This window comes from Mus pahari, chromosome 15 (assembly GCF_900095145.1).
Source record: "Mus pahari chromosome 15, PAHARI_EIJ_v1.1, whole genome shotgun sequence".
NCBI lineage: Eukaryota > Metazoa > Chordata > Mammalia > Rodentia > Muridae > Mus > Mus pahari.
Genome location: NC_034604.1, coordinates 8,794,294 through 8,806,549, shown reverse-complemented (window position 1 = coordinate 8,806,549; position 12,256 = coordinate 8,794,294). Strand labels below are relative to the sequence as shown.

The following is a 12,256-nucleotide window of genomic DNA, read 5'->3' as shown; positions in this document are numbered from 1 at the left end:
CAAATGATGTTTCTAATGAGAAGTTATCTTTACTAAGTCATTTTATCGCATCAGCATCTCCTTAGTTACTTCAGATAGCGGCACTGCCAACAGTCTAAGTTTGCAGCCATCGCGGATGCCCTTCCTTCTAACGAGCACCCTCTTTATAAGGTTTATAAAACTGCTCTGTCATCAGCAAGGTGGGGCTCTTAGATGGAAAGGCTTCTGGGGATACAGAAACAGATACTGGGCAAGATTCTTATGCCCATCAGGCTAAGAAGACTGCCAAGCTTTTATCACGTCTTCAGTGTCTCCCATTAGGAAAGGCATGTTTGCTGTTCTTAAAATAGCATTGCAATACTTTTTTGTTGTTGTTGTTAAAAAAGATGACTTGATCATTGCAGGGAAATGAGGTAATGCAGATAGACTTAAAGAACCCCCAGCACTGATGCTCCCCGCCCAGTAGAGAGCTGCCATCCCTGTGCAGAGGGACATACTCAAGAAGAAACAGTTTAGCCCACTGCTTCCCTCCTGTCAATAACCGCTTGACTAGTGCGGATGTTTCTCTGCTACCTTCTGGCTTTTGTCCATCTGCTGCAGTAGATTGTTAGTCTGCAGCAGGGAGGAGTCTGCTGTGGCCAGGTACGTGGTGAAGTCATTCTTCAGGGAATCCATTTCTTTCATTTGTCTCTGGAGAGAACACAAGAGCACATGTGCACAGCTGCCATAGCACATTAGCAGAAAGCACAGACAGCTTTACAGGACAACAGCAAATACGTCACAGTAAAAAATGGTTTCCTGAGGCTGACAACAGCCTAGCCTGATACAAATGATGGAGCCAGAAGTCTCACTACGTGTTGCTGTGTTACCGTAGTATCCTCTGTTACCGTGGCTGAAGACACCTCAGACACCCAGCTGACTCCACCAGTGAGGAGAGAACAGAACATAGATTTTAACTAAATAAATTAAATAGGGCCAGTAGCCTCTCGGCACACCAGTCGCAGGGAGCATGCAGGAGGCACGTGAGTAAGAGATGGCACAGTCAGAGCAGCCCTGAGAGTGGAATGTGTCACCCACTCAGGAGACACGGATTTACATTTGTCAGCTCGCTCCTCTTTTTCCCCCTCTTTCCTCTTCCCTTCCTCCTTCCCTCTCTTCCCTTCCTCTCTCTCCCCATCTCTTTTGCAAAGCACAAAGCTCACTGAGAAGGAGCAGCGAGAGGATTAACAAGATTCATTAATTCTTAAATTAATTGTGCGGCTTTGCTTTATTTTTTAATATCTATTTATTTATTTTATGTATATGAGTACATTGTTACTATCTTCAGACACACCAGAAGAGGGCATCAGATCCCATTACAGATGGCTGTGAACCACCAAATGAATTCTCATTACATGTGGTTGCTGGGAATTGAACTCAGGACCTCTGGAAGAGCAGTCAGTTCTCTTAACCACTGAGCCATCTCTCCAGCCACCTACCTCCTGAAGGTGGGTTTTGGAACCAATCTGTGTTATTCAATTCCATTCTGTCATCGGACAACCCTTTACAGGTTTTTTGCTGTTGTTTTAGTGTAGGATATTCACTATCAAAAATATAAACTATATGGCTGGGGGTATTGGCTTGATATTAAAACAGTCATCTAACATTAAGGCCATGGGCCTGATTCAAAATGCCAAAAAGAAAGTGTCTGTCTGTCCGTCTGTCTACCTACCTACCTACCTATCATGTGTGTGTGTCATTATGTGTGTGTTGAAATGTTAAGTTCTACCTTATTCTGCAAGTATAATGGCATGTGACCTATGCTTCAGCCTCTTCCTTATAAAAAGGTAGATAGTTGTTTCAAGTGCCAGTATTGGTGACTATTATAATATCTGACACAAAATGTTACTGAAAACATCGGAAACACATTGAATTAATTCTGACCTAACGAATGTCTCATCTACTCAGCAGAATTTATTCCTCAGTAACTCTCTAACCATGGGCAGGCTGTGGCAGTTTGTGGGCTCTCTCTCTCTGTGGTTTCAGAATCTTCTAGTAGCAGTGGAGCAAAATGACTCCAGTCCTGCACTTAATGCCTCACACCTGTTTGATCAGGGTCTGAGGTAGAATAACTCGACAGGTCACACTCCCAGTTCCCTTCATCCCAACCATTAATTCAAGCAGGAAGCTCCTGCCTGTGGCTCACCTGGATGGCTCCTAGGACCCCCTCATTTTCATGGTTGAGGCCAGTGGCCTGCTTTGCCTGGGCAGCTGCCTCCTGGAGGATGGACCGCAGGTCCTGAAGTTTGGCCTCATAATCATTTAAGGAGTCCCGAATATTCTTTAGCAGTCCGTTGTTCTCCACCTGGTGGGATTCCAGCCAGGTCCTGATCCGGTGCAGTACTGCAACACACAATTTATGATCTTTTCTTAAGAAATGAGTTTAGTGAAGCCTGGGGCCCAGAACTACAGAAGGAAAGCTGAATTCTTGCTTAGCCCATTATCGTTCCCCGGAGCCTTAGACGGAACAAGAAGGGAAAGCACTACTTATGTAGATCTATCATGTGCATCCGTGAACTGCCTTGTTTGGCTGTCCTAAGTACCCGAGAGCAGCAGCTGTCATTCTCGTGTGACTGATGACAAGACTGTAAATAGCGCTTGGAAGGCTGACGTTGGAAGATTCAGACCAGCCTGGGCTAAAGTGTGAGATTTCGCCTCAGAGGGGAAAAAAAGGTGTGTATGGGGGGGGGGGGGGAGAGGAGGGTATGACACAAATATTTGAAGTTTAGAATTATATTTTGGGTGTTTACACCGTGGTAAGATTTTATGCCTCTTGGAAGCAATGGAGAAAAGTCTTGGCTGCAGGGGCGGAAGGGAAGCCCCGTTCCCAGTGCGCAGTCTCTAACAGCAAGGTTTGCTGACTTGAGACGTTCCTCCCTCTGCGCGCTTCTCCAGATCACACTTCAAGCTAATAAGGGTGGACGTGGGAATCCTGGCCGGGCCTTACAGAGCTGGGCTTCCATTTTCTCGGCCTCCGCTTCTTGGAGGTGCTTTTTAAAGTCTCGGCTTCGCAGGTCTCGCATCATGCGTTGAGCTTCGGCCAGCTGCCTGGACCAGTCGCCCACTGGCAAGTCCGTGCCTTCTCCACCTGGCCTAGCCATCTGCTTCAGGAGAACTGGAAAACATCAAGGAGCTTATTAAACCGAGGGCTCTGGAGGCTCTGTGGAGAACCCTGTTCATCTTTTAAGTGTCACTGTGGGATCTTCTTTTATAGTGCTGAGCTCTCAAAAATATGTAACAAAGGTTATGCAATAAAGGTTTTAATTGGACTGGGGAACTTTTCTTACTGTGCACATTCTGAACGATGTTTTTAATCTTCATGTCCAATTCTTTGGCACTTTGGATTGTCTGATCAATGTTGTTATATAATGTTTGTGCTTTTCTGGAATTGACCTGCGCCTACATGAAAAAAATAAACTCATGATCAGTGAATTAGATTAAAAAGGAAAATGAAACTGAAAAGATCCTCCAAGGAAGAAAATGTTAAGGTAATTGACTTAGTACATCACCTTTTCTTGCAGAGTTTCAAATTCCCGGTTCAAATGACTCAGTTCTTTTTCCAGGCCATCCATTTTGGACCCATGACTTGAGATGGCAGAACGGAAGCCAAGCAGCTGGTTCTGAAAGCAGATACAGAGAGAAACCTCATTTTGGAGCAAACTCTGCCAGGGCAGCTAAGTGTCCTTCAACAAGACCAATGCTGGATTCCCGGGGTGGGGGGGTGGGGGTGCGAGGGTGGAAACACTGTGTTCTCTGAAATAAGACAAGTCTACTTTCTGATGTAAATTAAGGTACAGTCTCAAAATAAAGTTGGCCCTCTTTCCACTACCACCACAATCAACTTAATCATTACCTAAGACAATTGGTTGTAAAATAAAAAGCTTCTTTTGGCTACAGCTTTAGAGGTGTCGGATTTGCCCAGCTTTAGGTGCCCTGGGGGTCAGCACTTGATGGTAGAAGCACAATGTGAGCCAGGGAATGGAACCTAGGCAGGAGAGGGGCTGGGCTACCACAAAGACCCACCCCCCCACCCCCCCACACCCCCGAAAACACGCACCCAATCATCCACCTTCACCTCTTACATTTCCTACCATTCACCAAAAGCTACACACCAGGAAATAGCCCTCAGAGCCTAGGCACTGGGCAGACAGGGGCTGGGGGGGCTAGCATTAAAGACCCAAACTAGAGCAAATCCACAAGACAAGAGATTTTTTTTTTACTTGAATTAGCATCCTTGCCCTCAAACAGAAAACAGTACTTTTACCCAATATATCTATTTTCAGATTATAAAATATACTTACTTTTTAAAATCTGTACTTATCCTGATATAAAAAGCAGTAATATAGCTAATTGTACTGAAAACAACAACAAAAAGCCCAACAAAACCCTTAAATTCAAAGACTCCAGTTCTAGCATCTGTGTGGAGAAGTTCAGGGCAGCTTAGCACCACATCATTAAAGCAACTAACTCACGAAGCTTCCTTTTCTTTTATAACAGCAAACGCTTTTTTCTTCATCTTCTCTATATTAAACCTATAAACCATGGCATCAAATCCCTTAAGGGATGAAAAGGAGCTGTTCGTCCAGAATTACCTTTAACTCTCTCTATACTCAGACAGAGCCACTGGCATCAGCTCATTCCAGATGCACTCTTGAGGCTTTACCCAAAGCCTCTTTCACCATGTCTAGTCTTGGCTTGACCTCAAGTCTTGTACTTGAGTAAGCAGAGCTCCTTCTGTCTATGGTTTTCCACTGGGTCTCTCATCTCTGTGTTTTACTTGATTTCTAGTGAGAGCCCTTCATCTCATTTCTTTTCTTCCAATGGATGCTGCTCTTTTAAGAATCATTCCAACTGTTCATTTCTCTAATGTGCTGTCATTTCTGACTGACTGCATTCTGATTGATGTGGCTGCTGAATGCTGGCAGGCTCGTGCAGTCGTTGGGAGTTCCTCCTCCACCCCTCGCCCTTTGTCATCTCCAGTGACCTCATAACAATTGCAGTCCCCACTCAAAATCCTGCTCCCTGAGTCTAAGACTCAGGACTTGTGGTACACTGTGACAATGTAGAGGGTGTTGTTGTCCAGCACGGTTCCAGGATGACGGAGTTTCCATGGCCTGCCTCTTTTCTCCTGTGGCCAGCAGTAAGTACTGGACAGTTTCCGGGCTCTGTGTTCAGCCTTCATCAATGGGAAGAGTAACCCCCACTATCACTTGAAAGAGCTTGACTCGGACCCACGGCCCCAGCACTTCTTAGAGTACCCTCTTAGCCCCGCATTTCCAAGGACACTGAGAATGCTGACCCAGATGGACTATATCCCAACTCTGGAACAAACTTCAACATTTGGTCAAAGGCATTAGGTTCTTACATAGTTTGCTTCTGACCACAAAAAGATTTAAGTTAGACATCAATACTAGAAGGTCATCCAAACAATCTGATCGGGAAATGAAGCAATATATTTCTAATTATTCATGGGTTATTCATCTTTCACAGGAAAATAGGAAAATGTTTTGAGTTGAATGTGAATGAAAACACAGTACCATAAAGTCTGTGGGATACAGCAGAGGTAGTATTAAGGGAAGCATTTCTTTACAACATTAAATGCTTATGTTAGTAACAAGAAACGTTTAAATCTGTAAAGTGAACTTTAACCATAAGAAACTAGATAATGAATAGCAAATTATTTTATAGAATGTAGAAAGAAAAACAAAAATACATGGGTAAGAGTGGCAATCAGATCAGTTTGATACTATGTCCATTTAGCAGAACAGAGGAGCAGGTGCACCCTTGAGTCATGTGAGCTCCCCAGTCTGGCTCTTGGCTAACTTACCATAGCAGCCATGTCTCCTCCCACTTGATATTTGTGCACTACTGCAGCCATGGACCCATCTTACCATGCTGATCAATACTGTGGTTTGTAAGGCTTACAGCTGGGTAAGATAGCTAATGACATTTCTCCACAGTAGCCTGCAGAGAACCTTCCAGAACTGTGAGAGCTACTCAGCAGGGAGCAGGCTTCCTGGTCAGTTAACCTGATGTCTCTGCGACCTGAACAAAGCTGTATTTCTTAACAGAAAAATTAGGGCAGCTCTTAGACCTCATCGGAGAAGTTCCTTTGTGCAATGGTTGGTGGTTAATGTAGAAACTCACAACTGGTCACAGTGCAGAGAATAAGTGCCAGTTGAATACTTGACACAACTGGGATGTCTGTATCACTGCATTCCCCCAGGTCTTAGGGACCACTGTGGAAGAGGGGGAATGGAAGTCTGTAAGAGCCAGAGTCAGGAAGGATCAGACTGAAACTATCTTCAGGATATGTCAGGACCATCACACTCCTGAACTCACAGCACTTGTGGCTATCTGCATAAGATCAAGACAGATCAAGACAGATCAAGCCAGTCAACACTTGAGCGTGGAGGGGGGAGGGCCTCAGGAGGAGATGTTGATAGTCGATGGCTTCCAGAGCAGGGAGAGTGCATTTTATTTGAGGATGTGACTCTGAGTAAGTCTACTGCATACTCCAGAGTAGCACACACTGGCATCAACTGGTTAGTTGTTTTAAACAAAATAGGACATGAAGTTCCGGGCCATGGGAAGATGGGCATGGACCCTGAAGGAATGAAGAGGATCAATATGATCCAAATTCACTCCAGGACATTCTTAGAGTAAGTAAAATATCAAAATAGTAGTAATAAAGTCTTCTGCCTTGACTGATAAAAGAGAAGAAATCAGAAATTTTGAAAACAGAAAAATTGATGAGCTAGTAAAAAACCAATAAAATAAATAGTTGAGAAAGACACCAGTAAAAGATACCAACAGCAGGAATGGGGGTTGGGGGGCAGCATTGAAGATTTAACAGATTTTAAAGGAACAGGAGATGACCTCTGAACAATTTGGAGTGAATACATTTGGTCATTTGGGTGGAATGGACCCATTATTTGAAAGGGATCCACAGCCAACTCTTACTCATGAAGAAATACATGAACTACAGAGTCTAATGCCATTTGTAAAATTTGAACATACTGATTATTAGAAACCAAACCATTTAAGGACCACATTGACTTACATACTTCCCTAGAAAGTTCCAGCAACTGTTTTAAGAGGAATTATACTAGCTTTGACTAAGGCTGTGCTTGAATCTCCTGAATGCAAGTCACAGAAATGAACACTTTATGAGAAAAGGAAGCCCAGGAGCGTTCAGTGAGCATTGAACCTCCGCTTAGTGTTAGCCTGTGTGTCAGCGAATGCTTCTCACCAGTGAAAACTGGCCCTTCATATGTATCAGGGAAAGAAAGAAAACCCTTGAGCTTTAAGTGGGGTCATCTGTACCCTGATTCCTGTTTAAGAAACATTCATTTGTGGAGTCCAAAGATTTTGAGACAAAAAGTATTTGTACTGAACATGTAGTAATGGTTTTCTTCATTATTCCTTAAACAGTGCAGTAGAGTAGTTATTTCGATGGAATTTATACTTAACAATTATTACAAGTAATCTAGAGATGATTTAAAGTTTACTAGACTATTTTGTATTTGGGGTGTGGGAATCCATAGAGGACCTCAGACTGAGGCCCAACAGAAAGAAAGACACAGCCATCCTCGCTGAGCAACGGTCTGGATCCCCACGGAAGACTCACCCTCAGGTCCTTGGCCTGTGTCTCCATGTGCCGGATCTGTTCCAGAGCACCCGTGCTCACACTCAGCCCCTGCAGCTTTGACTTCACCAGGCGAAGTTCCTCACCCATGGAGGCCAAGTCATTTAAGAGCGTCATCACACAGCTGTCGCAGTCTGCAGGGGCCACAGGGAAAGGCAAATATGCTGCAGCCTAGAGCTCAGAGGAGGCACAGCGAACACTGTCCCCTCGGACACGACCATCACGGGCAGAAGTCACCGCCCAAGGTGACTCAGGAAGGCACATGCACTCTGAAGAGTGAGAGCCAGATGTGTGTGAGCACTTTTACTAGGGACAGTGACCCTTAGCAGATTGTTGCTTATTTTGTGTGTTGGGAAAACAATAGCAACTGCCCTTTGTTTATGGAGTGTTTGCTAGTGATTATTTGATTGATTGTTTTTTGAGACTGGGCTTTACGAAGTAGCCCAGTCTACATCAAATTAGTGCTCCTCATGTCCCCGCATCCCAAGTGATAGGTTTACAGACATGTCCTGCTACACACAGACAATCAGATGTTAAGTGATGTGACGTCTTCAGAACGTCCCCACAAGTTGTATGAAGCGGGTGTTGTGTGTCTATTCTCCATATAAAACTGAGGCTGGGATGGGTAAGGAGGCCTGTTGATAGTAGACAGCTAGGAGCTGACAGGGACAAGCTTGTTCCTCCCTGTGTTGGTTCTGATACTTTGTCTTATTTTGGCTCCCAAAAGCCTTGCTTCCATCTGGCTTCAATTTATAATAAAGAATTCCCATACAGCCAATGGCTGGGCAGGGAGATGGGGCAGGACTTTTAGATTGCTCAGGCAAGGGACTGAGGGGTAGGGGGAAACAGAGAATCATCATGACTGGAAGCAGAAAGATGAAACTTAAAGGGGCCAGTTCCCTGATTGGTTCTGGGGTAGCAGAGATGAAATAGAGAGTTTTAAAGATGTTAACTCAGGAATACTGGAGGGGAGGGTTTGCTAGCCATGGGGAGGTTTAGAAGTGCCCCACCATTGAGCTAATCAAGGCATATCAAAGTGTGTGTGTGTGTGTGTGTGTGTGTGTGTGTGTGTGTGTGTGTGTCTTTCATTTGAGAATCCAGAGAGCTTTTGGGCAGTGCCACCCACTGGGGAAAGCAGGGAAGGACTCTAGGCTCACCATCACATTCTTCTGCAGGGCTGCCATCTTTGGGTTCTTGGTTTACACAGTCTAAAATCAAGGGACAAAAGGAAACATTTTTATTAAAATATTTTCTTCACCTACCCTTTAACTTGGTTCCCAGGAAAGCCTGTTTTAGAAGGTGTTAGTTGCCAGTCACAAACTTATCACTGGCCTGCCTTTCCCAGAGTTGACCCACGCCATCAACCTGAACAGAACCTTCCCTGGTGGCCCCCTTCAGTATATTTACTTTTTTTTTCCCCTAAGCAGGGTGGTTCCTCAGGAATAGCATAGCCTACCTTCCTTTTCCTCCTTTGGTGGAGATGCAAAGTGGACCTCACACCTGCCAGGCAGATACTCTCCCTGTGACTGACTAGCACCTCACACATGCCAGGCCAATGCTCTCCCTCTGACTGACTAGGACCTCACACCTGCCAGGCAGATGCTCTCCCTCTGACTGACTAGGACCTCACACCTGCCAGGCAGATGCTCTNATGCTCTCCCTCTGACTGACTAGGACCTCACACCTGCCAGGCAGATGCTCTCCCTCTGACTGACTAGGACCTCACACCTGCCAGGCAGATGCTCTCCCTCTGGGCTACATAGTCAGTCTTCCTTGTTACTTCAGTTATTTTGGTTTTAGGATTTATTTTCATTTTATTTTTGTATAGGTATGTGTATATGCCTAATCTATGCAGGTATCTGTGAAGGCCAGAAGAGGGCATTAGGTCCCCGGAAGCTGGAGTTACAGCTGTGAGCTTCCTGATCTGCGGAGTGAGCACTGAGCTGTGGTCCTCTGGAAGAGCAGTTAGCACTCTGAACTGCTGAACCATCAAGAAATTACCCAGACCAGCCTTGAACTTCTGAATCCCCGGCTCAATCTCTCAAGCAACTGTTCTGGGTTGGTATTAACCCATTTGTGTCTTGCTTTGGGGACAGTTGCTTGATATGCTTTAATCTGTGCGTTGCTGGCTTAATTCTTCAACTTGTCCACAATTGTAAGATGAGAGAATGTTGGGGTTCATCTTGTGCATTGTGCATTCAGAAGCTGACCACTGTGCCCCAGACCAGACTGAAACCTGATACTGGGATGCTATGCTAACCGATGTACTGTGAAGCATGTTCCCCATGGTCAGTAAGTGGCTGGTACTTAGGACTGGGCAGACATGATGGATGGGAGGTAGGATTGGGAATCGAGTGAGGGGTTGAGAGGCAGATGAAGAGAGAGGAGGAGACTGCCATCAAATGGGATGGACCAGGAGCATGTGGCCAAGACACGTGCCCCTGAGGACAGGCCAATGGAGCAGAAGCAGCCTGGGTGACCCCAGATTGGCAGGTGACTGTCATCTGTGTGGGTGTTACCAGGCAGAGGGACTAGAACATCTCAGAACCTGCCCGGCACAGTGCCTACAGCTTATTAATAAGTAGTAATGTTTCTGTGTCCTTCATTTGGGATCTATACAACCAGTAGTCAGGTAGAAACCCTGTAGTTATTTAGGAATAAAAGGGGCATAGCAACCGCCCAAGAAAAAGAGTTCCTGCTTTAAGAGAGTTTACCTAAGTATATCCGTGCCACTTTCCTAACATGTAATATCAGTGTTTTCTAGGAAAGAAGTGAATGAAGTGAATATTCTTTTTTTGTGTCAGAAAAATATGTTTTTCTGAATGAATCCATAGAAACTGTGACAAATTATCTTTCACGCAGTATGTAATATCCATACCTCTGACTTGACTACATCCTAACTAAGAGAGAAACAAGACTAATTTCTTCAGGTTCACATGAAAAGAGCTGATATAAAAATAACTATAGTGTGCAAGTATAGAGACAGCCCAGTGGGTAAGAGCTACTTTGCCAAGGACCCAGGTTCAAGTCCCAGCAGCCACGTCAGGTGCTAACTACAACTCCAATTCCAGGTGGGGGGAGTCTGTGCCTCCCACCCTGCACTGACACTGGCGCGCTTGTGTACATACTCTCAGGCAGGCACATACATGTAACTCTAAAGTAAAGTTTAAAAAAACCTATAGTGCCCAAAGAACATCTCAATAAAATCACCAAAGAGGATCTGAAGTTATGTGACCTATGACTCATTGGGATTTTAAAACAATTTACTTTAAAAAAAAATGTAATTGAAGTAATGATTCCTCGAATCTACCACTATTACACATGCATTCCAGGCCTGCCAAGAGAAGGGGCAGTCTGTGAGCCCCAGTCCTATACTATGCATGTGAAACTGGTGTATCATAGCAACTTTAAGACGCAGGTCCACAGGGATGTGCACTGAACTTACCTCCAGTTAGGGGGTCACAAGGGCCTAACTGGCCATTGCTGTTACAATTGCATGGCTGGCAGCTACCTCCAAATTTCTGGGGGTTCCCAAAATATCCGGGTGCACACCTACACAAAACACAAAAAGGCTAAGAAATACTCAAGTAACCCTTCATTTACCACACCTTATTTTCCCTACTTGAGACACTACAGCTGAGTAACTGGGAAGGTGACACAGGCTGGCGAGGACGCACAGTTCACGAAAGGCATCATTTTTATCCCATAAAGGAGGCTAGTCAGAGCAGGAGGCAGAGGCTGACAGGGTGGCTCTTCCCCGCCCACTTGCTTGTGTTCCTGACCACTCAGGTAGCCCAATGGCAGAGGAATAAATAGTGTGAGCAACACAGACGTGGGGGGACACTCGATTTTATTCAGGGTTGTGCTCCTGATGACATCACAGACATTGCTTAATTTGAAGCCAATGCATTCATAGCCATAAATCCAGGAGTTTTAATTGTTTACACAGAGGAAGACTTTCTCCTTTTCCTAATGTGTGATTTTAAGGCCGTGTAAGCTACACTGACACTAATTACAGCAGTGGGGTATATAGGGAGGTAGAGTTACTGACAGGAGTATAGCCGTGAGCCACAGTTATTCTAGATACTACAGAGAGGAGTCAAGTCCTAACCTTAAAGTCTAAATGTGCCTCAAATATAGCCTCAACTCTTAAATTCAGTTAGTAAGAAAGTTAAAACATGTTAAAATTTTATACTGAGAAGTCAGTTCGAAACTCTTCCTTGTTAATAAGGTTGAGGTGGCTTATCTAAGTCACCATGCAGTGGTAACATGCTAGTCTTTAGGCTTTATATACTGACCATCCCTGTATTCTTCTTTTCTGTAGAAGATCTACAGTCTAAAATATTTTATTTTCATGTCTTACCTACACCTAAAGTTTCTACAGAAAAGATCAGAAGTAGTATATATCCTTTATAAAGTCATACAAAGAACTGGGACATTTAATTCTTCCTTATTCTTAAAAAGCATGCTTTACACCAGAGACACTGAAACTGATAGAGGAGAAAGTGGGGAAAAACCTCGAAGATATGGGCACAGGGAAAAAATTCCTCAACAGAACACCAATGGCTTGTGCTGTAAAATCAAGAATTG

At 44.5% G+C, this 12,256-nt stretch overlaps 1 protein-coding gene across 1 annotated transcript in view; it reads right to left on the bottom strand.

Annotated features, from left to right (window-relative positions):
- Positions 1–12,256, bottom strand: part of Lama3 (laminin subunit alpha 3) — a 240,668-nt gene that overhangs the window by 47,924 nt on the left and 180,488 nt on the right. Inside the window, exons 42-49 of the mRNA XM_021215025.2 lie at positions 11,112–11,218; positions 8,824–8,874; positions 7,649–7,800; positions 3,528–3,638; positions 3,306–3,417; positions 2,966–3,133; positions 2,165–2,361; positions 553–669 (exon numbers count right to left, since the gene is read on the bottom strand). Of these exons, the coding sequence (XP_021070684.1) occupies positions 553–669; positions 2,165–2,361; positions 2,966–3,133; positions 3,306–3,417; positions 3,528–3,638; positions 7,649–7,800; positions 8,824–8,874; positions 11,112–11,218 (1,015 nt within the window). The remainder of the gene's footprint in view (positions 1–552; positions 670–2,164; positions 2,362–2,965; positions 3,134–3,305; positions 3,418–3,527; positions 3,639–7,648; positions 7,801–8,823; positions 8,875–11,111; positions 11,219–12,256) is intronic.